The sequence below is a fragment of the Heloderma suspectum genome, chromosome 12, assembly GCF_057233095.1.
Source record: "Heloderma suspectum isolate Gila_16-S chromosome 12, 16-S_ref, whole genome shotgun sequence".
Taxonomy (NCBI): domain Eukaryota; kingdom Metazoa; phylum Chordata; class Lepidosauria; order Squamata; family Helodermatidae; genus Heloderma; species Heloderma suspectum.
The window spans coordinates 24,551,801-24,567,769 of record NC_139469.1 but is presented as its reverse complement, the minus strand read 5'-3'; the positions used below and the strand labels follow the sequence as shown (position 1 = coordinate 24,567,769).

At 45.5% G+C, this 15,969-nt stretch overlaps 1 protein-coding gene across 2 annotated transcripts in view; it reads right to left on the bottom strand.

The window, feature by feature from the left end:
- IFT38 (intraflagellar transport 38) overlaps window positions 1-14,316 on the bottom strand; it is a 132,140-nt gene extending 117,824 nt beyond the window's left edge. Inside the window, exons 1-2 of one of the 2 annotated variants that reach the window (XM_084818805.1) lie at window positions 14,214-14,316; window positions 5,477-5,588 (exon numbers count right to left, since the gene is read on the bottom strand). In XM_084818805.1, the coding sequence (XP_084674931.1) occupies window positions 5,477-5,588; window positions 14,214-14,235 (134 nt within the window). In that variant the 5' untranslated portion in view covers window positions 14,236-14,316. Of the gene's footprint in view, window positions 1-5,476; window positions 5,589-13,905 lie in introns of both variants that reach the window. The other variant, XM_084818806.1, reaches the window with a different exon arrangement.
- Window positions 14,317-15,969: the final 1,653 nt, after the last annotated feature.

Sequence of the window (15,969 nt, the reverse complement as noted above, 5' to 3'; positions counted from 1 at the left end):
GAACTTTGGGGCCCAGATAGTTTTCTCATCCATCCTTCCAGTAGTTAGAAGAGGGATAGAAAGGGAACGAAAAATACTCCGGGTGAATGACTGGCTACGAAGGTGGTGCCGACGAGAGAGATTTGGATTCTGGGACCACGGGCTATACTTCCTGGAAGATGGGCTGTTGGCAAGGGACGGGTTGCACCTCACAAAGGCTGGGAAGAATGTGTTTGGCCACAGCATGAAGAACTTCATCAGAAGGGCTTTAAACTGAATCCTACGGGGAAGGGAGATGTAAAGTTGGGGGTAACAATGGACATAGGCTCATGCACTGCAACGGAGAGAACAGCTCTAATAGCGCCCAATAATAGTCTTCAGACACATGTAGGAAGAAAGCCAGACTATGAAGCACATGGTCTTCGATGTCTATATACTAATGCCCAGAGTATGGGAAACAAACAAAACGAACTTGAACTCTTAATACAAGAGGGAAATTATGACTTGATAGGTATAACTGAGACTTGGTGGGATGACTCTCATGACTGGAATATAGCAATTGAAGGATATAACTTGTTCGAAAAGAACAGGAGGAACAGAAAGGGAGGTGGGGTTGCACTGTATGTGAAAAATACATATCTCTGCACAGAAATACAGGAGGATGAGCTTGGTAGCCCCATCAAGAGCATCTGGATCAAAATAAATGGAGCAAAGAATAAAAGGAACCTGGTGGTCGGAGTCTACTACCGGCCACCCAATCAAGGAGAAGACGAGGATGAAACTTTTGAAAAGCAAATAGCCAATGTTTTAAGGAAGCATGATGTAGTAGTAATGGGGGACTTCACTTTCCCCGATATTTGTTGGGAGACAAATTCTGCAAAACATGGCCCCCCCAAGAAATTCCTGACTTGTGTGGCAGATAACTTCCTCCTACAGAAAGTAGAGGAAGGAACTAGAGGATCGGCTATCCTTGACTTGATCCTAACCAGCAGAGATGACTTAGTGGATAAAGTAGCAGTTACAGGAACTCTGGGGGAAAGCGACCATGTTGTACTTGAGTTCTTGGTTCTAAGGGAAGCAAAAGCCAAGTAAAGTCAAACGCGTACCCTGGATTTTAGGAAAGCTGATTTTAATAAACTCAGAACAATGATCAGTAAGGTCCCATGGCAAGCAATGCTAATGAGAAAAGGAGTCCAAGATGGATGGGAGCTTTTAAAAAAGGAAATTTTCAAGGCACAATTACAAACAATTCCAACAAAAAGAAAAGGTGGAAGACAACAGAAGAAGCCAATGTGGCTTCACAAAAAGCTTAAAGATGACCTGAAAACAAAAAAGGACACATATAGGAAGTGGAAAGAAGGCCAAGCAACAAAGGAAGAGTACAGACAGGTAGCACAGAATTGCAGGGATGGCGTCAGAAAGGCTAAAGCTGAGAACGAGCTGAGGTTAGCAAGGGATGCGAAAAGCAACAAAAAGGCTTTCTTCAGATACATGCATAGTAAAAGACAGAGGAAAGAAATGGTTGTTCAGCTATTAAATAAGGATGGCAAAACGATAACAGATGACAAAGAAAAGGCAGAGGTGCTCAATTCCTACTTTGGCTCAGTCTTCTCCCAAAACAGGGTCTATGACCCCCATGGCAAAGGCGAAATACAGGCTGAAAGGGCAGGATTGCAGCTTGAGATCAACAGGCATATGGTCAAGGAACACCTAATTGCTTTGAATGAGTTCAAATCTCCAGGGCCAGATGAACTGCATCCTAGAGTCATAAAGGAACTGGCAGAAGAACTCTCAGAACCGCTGTCTGTTCTCTTTGAGAAATCATGGAGGACAGGGGAAGTGCCAGATGACTGCAGGAGAGCTAATATTGTCCCTATTTTCAAAAAGGGCAAAAAGGAGGAACCTCGGAACTACAGACCAGTCAGTCTGACATCAATCCCTGGGAAAATTCTGGAGCAGATGATAAAGCAATCCATCTGGAAGCACCTTGAAAACAATGCAGTGATTACTCGAAGCCAACATGGATTTGTCAAGAACAAGTCCTGCCAGACTAATCTGATCTCATTTTTTGATCAGGTCACCTCCCTTGTGGACTGTGGGAATGCTGTAGACCTAATATACCTCGACTTCAGCAAAGCTTTCGACAGAGTGCCCCATGATATCCTGATGAGCAAACTAGCTCAAAGTGGGCTAGATGAAACAACGATCCGGTGGATCCAGTTGGCTACAGAATCAGACTCAAAGAGTGCTTATCAATGGGACCTTCTCAAACTGGGGAGAGGTAACGAGTGGGGTACCGCAGGGCTCTGTCCTGGGCCCAGTGCTCTTCAACATTTTTATTAATGACTTGGAGGAGGAGGTGCAGGGAATGCTGATCAAATTTGCAGATGACACAAAATTGGGAGGGATAGCTAATACTTTGGAAGACAGAAACAAAATTCAAAGTGATCTTGATAGACTTGAACGCTGGGCAGAAAACAACAGAATGAGATTTAACAGGGATAAATGCCAGGTTCTGCACCTAGGAAAAAGAAACCAAAGGCACAGTTACAAGATGGGGGATACGTGGCTCAACAACACTACAAGCGAGAAGGATCTTGGAATTGTTGTCTATCACAAGCTGAATACGAGCCAACAATTTGATGTCGCTGCAAAAAAGGCAAATGCTATTTTGGGCTGCATTAATAGAAGCATAGCTTCCAAATCCCAGGAAGTACTAGTTCCCCTCTACTCAGCACTGGTTAGGCCTCATCTGGAGTACTGTGTCCAGTTCTGGGCACCACACTTGAAGAAGGATGCAGACAAACTGGAGAGGGTTCAGAGGAGGGCAACAAAGATGATCAGGGGACTGGAAACAAAGCCCTATGAAGACAGACTGAAAGAACTGGGCATGTTTAGCCTTGAGAAGAGAAGACTGAGGGGAGATAGGATAGCGCTCTTCAAGTACTTGAAAGGTTGTCACAGAGAGAAAGGCCAGGATCTCTTCTCGATCATCCCAGAGTGCAGGACACGGAATAATGGGTTCAAGTTACAGGAAGCCAGATTCCGGCTGAACATCTGGAAAAACTTCCTGACTGTTAGAGCAATACGACAATGGAACCAATTACCTAGGGATGTAGTGGGCTCTCCCACACTGGAGGCGTTCAAGATGAGGCTGGACAGCCACCTGTCAGAGATGCTCTGACTTGGATTCCTGCATTGAGCAGGGGGGTGGACTTGATGGCCTTGTAGGCCCCTTCCAACCCTACTATTCTATGATTCTAAGAAGAATTAGCCGACATAAAAAATGATCGAAATCTGTTAATGATGCATGAACAGGGTGACTTAGACAGCTTTTGGATTCGCATTTCAAAAATGCATCCAAACATAGCTTAAAAAGCATTCAAAATTCTTCTGCAGTTTTCTACTACATACATTTGTGAAGTATCCTTTTCAGCGATGGCAAACTTAAAGACACTGAAACGTGGAAGCTTAAAAATGCTTGATGACGAAATGTGAGTGTCTTTATCTAATAATATTCCACCAAATATTGAAAAGCTGTGTTCATCCCATCAACCTCATACATCCCATTAAAATGGTAAGTAGTTATTGGTGTTGTTCAACTTGCACATATTTACTTACTGTTACTCATAAATGACAACAATGTATGTTATTATCTTACAAATCATATATTTTAAAAAATATAAATGAAAGGTTTTCATGAGATATGTTCTATCCCCATACATTTCGTTATTACAATTTATGTATGTGTCCATATCTCTTGAAACGGGTTAGTTTAACCTCCGGTTTGCTAGTAAAACTGAATTACCGTGTCACGAAATGATGCATGTCTAAAAAGTGTGTCACCAACATGAAAAGTTTGGAAAGCTCTGTCATGGAGAATAAGGCTTCAATCCTACTTAAGTTCAGAAAGGAAAAGTTCTACAGCTCCCAGCATTATTTCCGAAAATGGCTGGCTGGGGAATGCTGTAAGTTGTAGGACTTCCTTCTATCTAAATATCCAAGAATTGTAAACGGAACCTCCAGCAATTTTTCTCATGCCTTTCATATGGGCCTCCTGATCATTCACTGTTGGAAACAGGATGTGGGTCTGATTCAGAATGGCTGTTATTAGTAGCGCTGAAACCTCTGTAAAGACTATGGGCAGGTAACAGGACTCAGGTTGTCAGGGAGGAAATAATAAAATTTAAAAACAGCTTGATGGCAACCCTGCTACTCTCAACCCACTCTGCTTCACTAAACATGTATTCCTGTAGCACTTTTCCTTTTGAAAGATCAATTCACAAACAAGGTTCTACTCAATGCAAGGAAAATCACCCGAGATGGAAGTGACTGGATTTCTTGCCCAAAAAACAACACACATCAGTTCTGATTGTTAAGGGAGGTAACACTTGGGACAGGTTTTACAAATGTTAGCATCCATCCTTATTATTGAAGCACAGGAGACAGAAGGTTCACCTAAAGGGTGCAATCCTATCCGGATGCCCATCAGCCTCTGAACTGGAGGTTGACAGGCATCTTATGCAAAGTGGGAGGAGTGTGAAAGTGATCTTTGCCTCTGTGCTCCCCCTCCTCTGCATTTTAGCTAGAGGGGCATTATCGCCCATGTAGCTGAGGCATTGGGGAGGGACAGGGACAGAGGCTGGGGAAAGCTCCTATCCCCGCTTCCCCAGTCCCCTCCCCTCTCACCTCTGCCTCCTCTCCAAGATCGCATCTGCAAGCTTGTAGGGGAAGCTGGCAAAATTCTTTCCACGGGGGAAGGGGGGGGGGGAGCTCAGACTCCTGGGTCCAAGGACGGAGTGCTGTCTCCAGCCTTGGATCCAGGAATCAGAGAAATCCTTGGATCCAGGAATCAGAGAAATCCCGGATGCTGTCTAGGGGCCATAGGATTGCTCTCCCCGCCTATTTTAATTTCAGAACTGAGAAAGCCTATTACAGGTATCATTGTTCTGCACAGTAAATCACAAGGCGCCAGTGCAAAGAAAGCCAATAATCCCTTGGGTATGCTTTGCAGTTCTAGGTGGTACAAACCCAAAACTGAATCCCATTCATCTTGAGCAGTCTTTAATGAAATGCCTTCTTACAAAGTACAGCTGGACCAGTCACCCCACAGCAATCATATTAAAGATCTTAAATCCATTCCTTTTTACCAGCCAACTATCTTACTTGGGTTTTCAGAAATGCCTTTTGGTGCACTGACATGTGGCTGCCCTGATGTTTAATTTCAAATATAAGAAGAGCATGGAAGGTGATTTTAATCCCAAGAATATGCTTCAGCTAAAACTGAGGAACAGCCAAGGATTTAAGTTCATTATCAAATATCAATATAAAAAAAGACTTTGAGCATATTTTAGAAATTAGAACCCATGTTATTTTTTGTTACTGGAGATCTTCCAGAATACTTAAAGCAGCTCTTTTCTAAAGTTTCAAGCATTTCACAAGTGTCATTATCACATTTGTTTTGATATTTCCTTTGAAATGAAGGTTAAGCACCAACCTTTTCACCAGCCAAAGAAGTATCTCTGAAACCAGCATGAAGTTTGGAGTGCGAAAATTCTCCATCGAAATGAGCCGGGGATAGCCCAGAGCCCTCATCATTTCAGTAAAATCTTTAGAAATAAACATGTAATTTTTATGTATACAGATTCAAAATGTTCTCATGCCTTACCTCTAACAGAAAAAGTAGTCTTTAATTAAATGCTGCTTATTTCCCAAATACATACAATAAAGGTCTATTGGAGAATATATATGCACACATATAATCGAACACATTGGTCTTCAGCTGGTGATCTGGTGGGATGTGACCCCAATATGAGGCCTAAGGTGGGTCATATAGCCACATCACCGCCATTTTTTTTCTTTACATTTTTAAGAGAGGGGGAAATGAACAATCAAGAACATCAAAGAAAAGGTAATCCAATAGCAGAGAGAGAAAGAGAGAGACAGCGCACGCAAAATAGGCCTCAAGCTGCAATTAAAGGTGGATCCAGAGATGTTAAGTCAATTTCTCTCTCTCTTGCTCTTCTAACAGTATAATCCTCTATTTGTCTAGAAATAAGTCCCATTGAGCTAGTACTCACATCATGATAAGGCAGGGTTCCTCCACACATTGCTCAGCCACTCCCACTACAAACAGGAGTGGCTAAACTATGGATTTTGGTCTGTGGTTTGTTTGCTGTAATGTGTGAACCTAGACCTCTGGCTTGTCTCCCCCAATAAAACAGAGAAATAACCCAAAGTTTGTTGTTGGGTTGTCTGGCTTGTTGGGGGAGAGATAAGCCAGAAGTCTGGATTCACACACCACACTAAACAGATCATGGAACTTTGGTCCATGATTTGTTTAGCCGCTTCTGCTTGCAGCAGGAGTTATCAGGCAGGATTTACAAGCATGCTGCTCAAAATAATAAACCAGGGTTTCTCCAGAACCCTGGTTTTATTGTAAGGTGCAAACACCCCTTGATATTGTTCAACAGAATTTACTCCCACATAAATGTGCTGAGGACTGCAGCCCAAGACTCTCATAAGCACTGGTGTCTCAGAAGTAGATTTGTTGGGTCTGCCATAGCACAAATCCAAAGTCTGGATGTGCCCGAATGCAATCTTTGACTTATTTGCAACAGTCACAGAAGTAACATCCACATGGTGTCAGGATCTCAAACCAGGGCTCTTAATTGTCAGAGTCCTGTGCCTCTCATGCTGTTTCCATGTTAAGAATAAGCTTTGTGCTCAAAGGCTGCTATCTAGGCTGTAGGTCTAGCTTGCTGGAACACTCACTCAACTGTGCACAAGGACCAATACTTATTTACCAGGCCCTATACAGCCCTCCCCCTTCATGGATCACTGCCTTGTTGTGGCGAAGGGGCTTGCGTAACTCAGTGAAGCCATAAGCTATGCCGTGCAGGGCCACCCAAGACGGACAGGTCATGGCAGAGAGTTCTGACAAAATGTGGTCCACTGGAGAAGGAAATGGCAACCCACTCCAGTATTCTTGCCAAGAAAACCCCATGGAACATATCACAAGGCTAAAAGAGATGACGCCGGAAGATGAGCCCCTCAGGTCGGAAGGTGTCCAATATGTTACTGGGGAAGAGCAGAGGGTATTTCCAAGTAGCACCAGAAAGAGTGAAGCGGCTGGGCCAAAGCCGAAAGGACACTCAGCTGTGGATGTGTCTGGCGGTGAAAAGAAAATCCGATGCTGTAAAGAACAATATTGTTTAGGAACCTGGAATGTCAGATCAATGAATCAAGGTAAGCTGGAGGTGGTCAAACATGAGATGGCAAGATTGAACATCGACATCTTGGGAATCAGCAAACTAAAATGGACAGGAATGGGCGAATTTAATTCAGGTGACCATCGTATCTACTATTGTGGGCAAGAATCCCTTAGAAGAAATGGAGTAGCACTCATAGTCAATAAAAGGGTGGGAAAAGCAGTACTGGGGTACAATCTTAAAAATGATAGAATGATCTCAGTACGAATCCAAGGCAAACCATTCAACATCACAGTAATTCAAGTCTATGCCCCAACCACTGAGGCCGACGAAGCTGAGGTTGATCGGTTCTATGAAGAACCGATCAACCTCGGTTCTTCATAGAACCGAGGTTCTACCTACAACACCTTCTAGAACTAACACCAAAAACAGATGTCCTCTTCATCATAGGGGATTGGAATGCTAAAGTAGGAAGTCAAGAAATCACCGGGATAACAGGCAGGCATGGCCTTGGTGTACAAAATGAAGCAGGACAAAAGCTAATAGAGTTTTGCCAAGAGAACATGCTGATCATAGCAAACACTCTTTTCCAACAGCACAAGAGGCGACTCTACACATGGACGTCACCAGATGGTCAATATCGAAATCAGATTGATTATGTCCTTTGCAGCCAAAGATGGAGAAGCTCCATACAGTCCGTCAAAACAAGACCTGGAGCTGACTGTGGCTCAGATCATGAGCTGCTTCTTGCAAAATTTCGGCTTAAATTGAAGAACGTCGGGAAAACCACTAAACCTTTCAGGTATGACCTAAATCATATCCCTGATGAATATACAGTGGAGGTGAGGAATAGATTTCAGGGATTAGACCTGATAGACAGAGTGCCTGAGGAACTATGGACGGAGGTCCGTAACATTGTTTAGGAGGCAGCAACGAAATCCGTCCCAAAGAAAAAGAAATGCAAGAAAGCCAAGTGGCTGTCTGATGAGGCTTTACAAGTAGCTCACGAAAGAAAGGAAGCGAAAAGCAAAGGAGAAAGGGGAAGATATACCCAACTGAATGCAGAGTTCCAGAGAATAGCAAGGAGAGACAAGAAGGCCTTCTTAAATGAACAATGCAAAGAAATCGAGGAAAACAACAGAATGGGAAAGACTACAGATCTCTTCAAGAAAATTGGAGATCTCAAGGGAACGTTTTGTGCAAAGATGGGCATGATAAAGGACAAAGAAGGCAGGGACCTAACAGAAGCAGATGAGATTAAGAAGAGGTGGCAAGAATACACAGAAGAACTATACAGGAAAGATCTGAATGTCCCTGATAGCCATGATAGTGCGGTCACTGAACTTGAGCCGGACATCCTAGAGAGTGAAGTCAAGTGGGCCTTAGGAAGCATTAGTAACAACAAAGCTAGCGGAGATGACAGTATTCCAGCCAAGCTATTTAAAATCCTAAAAGATGATGCTGTTAAAGTGCTGCATTCAATATGCCAACAAATCTGGAACACTCAACAGTGGCCACAAGACTGGAAAAGGTCAGTTTACATTCCAATTCCAAAGAAGGGCAACGCCAAAGAGTGTTCAAACTACCGCACAATTGCGCTCATTTCACATGCCAGCAAGGTGATGCTCAAAATCCTACAAGCTAGGCTTCAGCAGTATGCGAACCGAGAACTACCGGAAGTACAAGCTGGGTTTCGAAGAGGCAGAGGAACTAGAGATCAAATCGCCAACATTCGCTGCATCATGGAGAAAGCAAGAGAATTCCAGAAAAACGTCTATTTCTGCTTCATTGACTACGCTAAAGCCTTTGATTGTGTGGATCACAACAAACTGTGGCAAATTCTTAAAGTGATGGGAGTACCAGATCACCTTACCTGTCTCCTGAGAAACCTGTACGAGGGACAAGAAGCAACAGTAAGAACCAGACATGGAACAACCGATTGGTTCAAAATTGGGAAAGGAGTACGACAAGGCTGCATATTGTCACCCTGCTTATTTAACTTATATGCAGAGTACATCATGAGAAACACCGGGTTGGATGAATCAGAGGTCGGAATTAAGATTGCCGGGAGAATTATCAACAACCTCCGATATGCAGACGATACCACCCTAATGGCAGAAAGCGAAGAGGATCTCAAGAGCCTCTTGTTGAGGGTGAAAGAGGAGAGTGCAAAAGCTGGTTTGAAACTCAACATTAAAAAAACTAAGATCATGTCATCTGGCCCTATCACTTCCTGGCATATAGAAGGGGAAGAAATGGAAGCAGTGACAGATTTTACTTTCTTGGGCTCCAAGATCACCGCAGACGGTGACTGGAGCCATGAAATTAAAAGACGCTTGCTCCTTGGGAGGAAAGCTATGGCCAACCTAGACAGCATAGTAAGAAGCAGAGACATCACCTTGCCGATAAAGGTCCATCTAATCAAAGCTATGGTTTTCCCAGTAGTAATGTATGGCTGTGAGAGCTGGACTATAAGGAAGGCTGAGCGCCGAAGAATTGATGCTTTCGAACTGTGGTGCTGGAGAAGACCCTTACGAGTCCCCTGGACTGCAAGGAGGTCAAATCAGTCCATCCTAAAGGAAATCAACCCTGAGTGCTCATTGGAAGGACAGATAATGAAGCTGAAGCTCAAATATTTTGGCCACCTAATGCGAAGAGAAAACTCCCTGGAAAAGACCCTGATGCTGGGAAAGACTGAAGGCAAAAGGAGAAGGGGACGGCAGAGGATGAGATGGCTAGATAGCATCACGGATGCAATGAATATGAACTTGAGCACGCTCCGGGAGAGAGCGGAGGACAGGAAGGCCTGGCGTGCTATGGTCCATGGGGTCACGAAGAGTCGGACACGACTGAACGACTGAACAACAAAAATACAGCCCTCACCTCATTGTTTGCTCCTCACTCAAAGGGACTTGCCTTTTGGGTGACGGAATTGCCTGCCTAAGCGCCTATTCCCTATTCTGAATCTGGTTTGAGCGTGCACCTGCTCCTGGCTCACTTGGTCCCCAGAACCTGATCTTTGCCAAGCCCTGAAATTCCTTCTTAAATAGTTGCATTTTGCTGTGCATAACACTTCCTTGATTCTCTATCATGGCTGACCTATGACAACTGCCACTGCAAGCAGAGCCTCAGGCAGGAAACCTGCAAACAGGATTGATTCCAATGGGGTTCATTGACCTCACATGCGCATATTGGCAGAGGATTTGCAACTGGAGTGCTTCAGGGCGCTGCAGATTCTGCACACTATGCTTCAGAGCATGAAGTGCTGGCAAATGAAAACTAATTGGTGCTTTCTGCAGTTCATTAACCAGGAAGGTGGTGTTTATCTTTTGGCAATTGGGAAAATTTGACGCGGAATTAGTCACTGCAGCACTCATGGTCATGGATATTAGTAGAATAAACTGAACTAGGCTGCGCATAGAGGACAATTTTTTAAAAAACAAAAGGGAATTACACCAGGATTTTTGATGCACATCTTAAGACATGGGTGATAAATTATTATGGGTACCTGTTATTATGCCTGGAACTGCCTCCATGGAGTGCGTAAATTACAAGAGGAACTTTACTTGCTTTACTTTTTGTGTTGGCCCTTTTACCTACTATATTTATACATGGGGCTGCCTTTGAAAACGGTCCGGAAACTTCAGCTGGTCCAAAATAGGGCAGCAACATTGTTAACAGGGACTGGCCTGCGAGTTCATATTACGCCAGTACTTTTCCAGCTGCACTGGCTGCCAGTCCATTTCCGGGCCCGATTCAAAGCGCTGGTGTTAACATTCAAAGCCCTTAACGGCTTGGGGCCAGGTTACCTGAAGGATCGCCTCCTCCCATGTGCGCCTGCCCGGACCTTAAGATCATCCTCAGCGGCCCTTCTCCGTGAGCCCCTGCCAAAGGAAGTGAGGCAGGTGGCTACTAGGAGGAGGGCTTTTTCTGCTGTGGCACCCCGGCTCTGGAATGAGCTCCCTAGTGAGGTTCGCCTGGCGCCTACATTGTATTCCTTTTGGCGCCAGGTGAAGACCTTTTTATTTTCCCAGGCATTTTAGCTTTCTAAATTTTTATCTTTGCTGTTTTAAATCTGTATTTTAAACTCTTGCACTGCTGCTAGGTTTTATTGTGGTTGTATTGTTATATTGTGGTTTTAATGTTCTACATATTTTAAATTGTTTTATTGTGTGTTGTTTGGTTTTAATTTTTGTGAACCGCCCAGAGAGCTTCGGCTATTGGGCGGTATAGAAATAAATAAATAAATAAGTCTACCAGGGAAAGCATGATTTGGATAAAACTCAGGGGGAGGAGAGTCTGGGGTTTCATTAAGGCCCCCTTAGCTTTCCCCCTATAATTCAAGCACTACCTCCATGTCCACCAGTCATCTTCATACTGCCAATTCACTCCTTCAAAATCTCTCCAAAAAACCCAACTTTTCCTTGCGGTATTTGAAACAATCCCCTTTAGACTTCATCCCATACTGAAATAAAACCTAAAAAGGTTGTAATTCAACACACATTCTTCTCCTGCTTACCCCCCACTCCATCTTCTTTCCCTCCTTCTGCTGGTTCCCTTGTGTTGAATTTTAGTTTATAAGCTCCTTGTGGCAGGGACCTGTCATTCTTTTTATATTATCTGGTAAACTTCATGCACACTGATGGCTCTATATTAATAACAGCAGTTAAGAACAGCAACTGATAAATCACCATCAACGTACAAGGCATTTTGCAGAATTTAACGTGCCAAAAACACAGGACTGTGCCCACAAGGTACATGTAAGTTGGGGGGCGGGGCTGGCAGAAGGGACAGAAGGGAAATATGGTAAATGCGGTTGTGTAGTAAGGCTAGCCATAAACTAGGGGTGGGCAAAACACAGATCTGGATCTGTGGGTAGATTTCTGGGCAATTTGCAGTAGATCAGCAAAGATATATGTGTGCTTTTATGTGTTTTTTTGTAAATCGCTTTTAAACTTTTTATATTGTATTTAATGTTTTAACTTCTGTAAACCACCCACAGAGCTTCAGCTATGGGGCGGTATAGAAATGCAATAAATAAATAAATAAATACCTGACACGCAGTTCTGCACCCCTGCTCTACAACCAATATGGAAATGAAGGCTACTAGTCTGAGCATACTACTAACCATTTTTACAGGCTAGTAAGTTCTGTGGGCGTATCTAGAAGGCTGTACTAAAGCTTGGTTAAAGCTGGGGAAGAGGATTAGGGAGTTAAGCCAAAGGCTTCAGAGCAAACGTGGGTTTTGAGGAGGACATCTGCAACACTGCACCACCAAGGAGAGGTCCTCTGCACATGTTCTGTAGCACCAGAACATGGTCAGCAACAGGTTCTGGGGCTCAGGCCTGGCTCAAATGTACGAGCCAATGCAATTTTGTTTTCATAGAAATCTCTTATCTATATAACCCCTTCTGTTTCCACTTTGTATATTGCTCTTGTTTATCTTTATAAGCAAGATTTGGATGCAACAAAATTGGAAGCAATGGGGATATTCCCAGGATTAATTAATTTTTCCGAAATGTTTAAGCTGGTGTATAAAAAAGGGTTACCTACCCCATTCAAATCTTTTATATTTTCCCTTCCAAATAAAATTTGTTCAATTGATAGTGAATCTTTCCCTGTTGCTTGCATACCTAGCCACAGCTTCTCCCTCTAAATATGATACCACTGTTCTTAATTTATATGCATTAGGGCTGTGCAGCGCTTCGGCGCAAGGCCCGAATCGAAGTGGGCTGCTTCGGGCCATTTCAGGCCCCTTCCGAGGCGAAGCGCAGGGGGTACAAAGCGACCTGGAGTGGGTCACGTGCGCTTCCGAGCTTCAGCACCCCAGCCCAGCCGCGCCAGTGCCTCCAGCTCCTTACCCGACTCACAGGAGTCGACGTCACCACCGTCGCTGCAATCGCCTCTGCCACCGCAGTCGCACCGCCACTGCACTCGTTACCACTGCTGCCCGCTGTGGCCGCCATTGCCGCCGCCAGCTCCTGAGCCCTGGACGTGCACCAGCTCTTGTTGCATGGAGTCACCGTTGTGAAAAGGGCTGGGGTGTGTCCAGGGCTCAGAAGCTGGTGGCAGCGGGGGCTGCCTCCACTGCCGCCATCACCGCCACTGCCCACTCCTGAGCCCTGGACACACGCCAGCTCTTTTTACAACGGTGACTCCATGCAGCAAGAGCTGGTGCACGTCCAGGGCTCAGGAGCCGGCAGCAGCGATGGCGGCAACGGCGGCAATAGCGGCAGTAGCGGAGGTGGCGACAGCGGAAGCGGCGGAGGCAGTCGCCCAGGTAAGGAGCCGGGGGGTTGTGCAGGGGCGTTGGGGGGGGGGCCCTGAAGCGGGATTCGGATGGCCGAATCCCTCTTCGGGGCTGAGGCAGGTCGGGGGCGCCCCGAATCAGCCCAAGCCGCATCGGGCCCACCTCCGAAGCCACGGAGCGGCTTCCAAGTTGGACCAGGGGTCCCTGCTCGGCCCTAACATACATCATAATGTTTTTGGATGCTTGGCTCTCCCCATGCCCCTTGATCTAACTGCTTGTGCCTCGGATGTCCTGCAAGTCTTGGTTTTTTTCCCCCTCGACGAATAAAACGTACACATTCTTCTTTGGCCAACGCGCCAGGTCTTTCAAGCCAGTTATAATGGGGCGCGTTTGGGAAAAATAACGTGATTGTGGCATCGCTACCCTTTTCATAGCACTAATCCTACCCACAAGCGTTCAGTGTACCTGAGACCATCTTTTGACCGTCTTGCCTCACAGGGTGGTTGTAAGGATACAAAAATGGGGGGGGGGGGATTTATGCTGCCCGGACTCCTTACAAAGATGAGAGTAATAATAATAATAACAACAACGACGACGACGACGCCCGGCTTTGGTGGTCACGGTGCGCCTGAAGTATGTCCGAGAACAGCACGGAGCCCCCATCTCTGCAGGAAGCCCCTTCCCCACTACAGCGGCGGCCGGTCCGGGCTCCTTCCCGCCTTCCCCCTACAGACTGGAATAACTCCCCCCAAGACGAAAGCGGCTCGACTCACTCCGGAGGTCGCGGAACGACATGGTGGCACGCAGGCACCTCAACGAGCAGCCACCCAGGGCTTCCCCGCGCCGCCGCTCAGGACCAGGCCTCGTCGCTGTGGCAACAGCGCTACGGCGAGCCGCTGGGCTCAAGCCGCGCGAGAAGGCGCAGAGGCGCCGCTGAAAGAGGCGGGCGGGGACTCGAATGGAAGCGGGAGACGGGGAAGCGGGCGGGGCTAACAGGGAATCCCAGCGCTTTTCTGTGATAAGCTGCGAGGGGCGGGGCTCTGAGTTGCCTACGGGGAGGGATTGGCTAGAGTGTATGTCAGTGAATGTGAGTGATTGGGCGAGCGCACGTGCGGGTTTTTTTTTATTTGCACACCCGCTTATGCGGTGGCTCAGTGGTTAAGACGCTGAACTGCAGACTAGAAGGTCGGCAGGTCAGCAGTTCGAGACCCGAGTGCCGCGTGACGGAGTGAGCTCCCGTCTTCAGCCCCAGCTCCTGCCATCCTAGCAGTTCGAAAGCAAGAAATTGCAAGTAGATAAATAGGCGCCGCCTCAGCGGGAAAGGTGACAGCGCTCCGTGCACCTCGGTGTTCAGTCCTGCCGGCCACATGACCACGGAAGCGTCTTCGGACAGTGCTGGCTCTTCGGCTTAGAAACGGGGATGAGCACCGCACCCCAGAGTCGGACACGACTGGCTGGGGACACCTTTACCTTTACACCTTTTATTATGTATGCAAGTGAAAGTATTGTATACACGCACACAAACAGACACTATAATGATTTATGTGCAATATTTCTACTTGCCTCTCAATTGAAAATGCATCTATAACACAAAGCCACCACGGAAGACCACATAAAAGCAACAGTAAAACAAAATCAATAACTCTCCAATTAATTTCCAAGCGCCTGATGCAACAATCCAAACTCCCCCATGCAGCCCCATACAACGATTGTTTTAAGATTATTTTTATTATATTGTTATCCCACTTTTCAGATTAAAAAAAAAATCTCCCACTGTAATTTAAAATCAATACAAATAACAAGGGCACAGCCCTATGCATAGTTGGACAGAAGAAAGTCCTGCAACTCCTAGCGTTTCTCAGCCAGCATGTTGTAAGAATTTTTTTCTTGTGTAAACATGCGTGGGGTTGCACCCTACATTCCCTGCTTGATGGATGGTTCGAGGTGCTGTACATAGATGAAAATAAGATGCAGGCTCCAGTCTCAGGCCTACAAACTAAAAGAGAAGCCACAGAAGAGAAAAGGTAGAGGAGTTAAGTGACAGTAACTTACTACCGGTATAACTAACGGCTCTTATAACTTGCAGAGAGTTTAGCAATCTCGCTCCCTTTCACCCTCAGAACTTCCCTCCTTTTTATTCCCATTTTATAGGGAACTAAAGGTTAGAGAAAGGGACCTGTTTTTTATTCACTCAGCATGGAAGATTCATTGTTCTATAAGTCTTTGTATATATATTTTGTCACACACGCTCGCTCTCGCTCTCTATATATATTGTTGCTCTGACTCAGTTGCCTAATGAGAATAGGTAGGGTGGCCACCTAAGGTGGCCACTTGGGAATTTCCGAAAAAGAGGAAGTGCATCATCACAAAAGAGAACACAAATTTGCATGCATTTTGCATATGCTAATATATATGTATAGATGCAAATTTACAAATAATGGTTATGCTTTGAATAGAAAGACAGTACATCTCAACACAGTGTGGAAGACCGTGACCAGGGGAGCTGTGTGCCTAGCTCAGTCTGCTGTC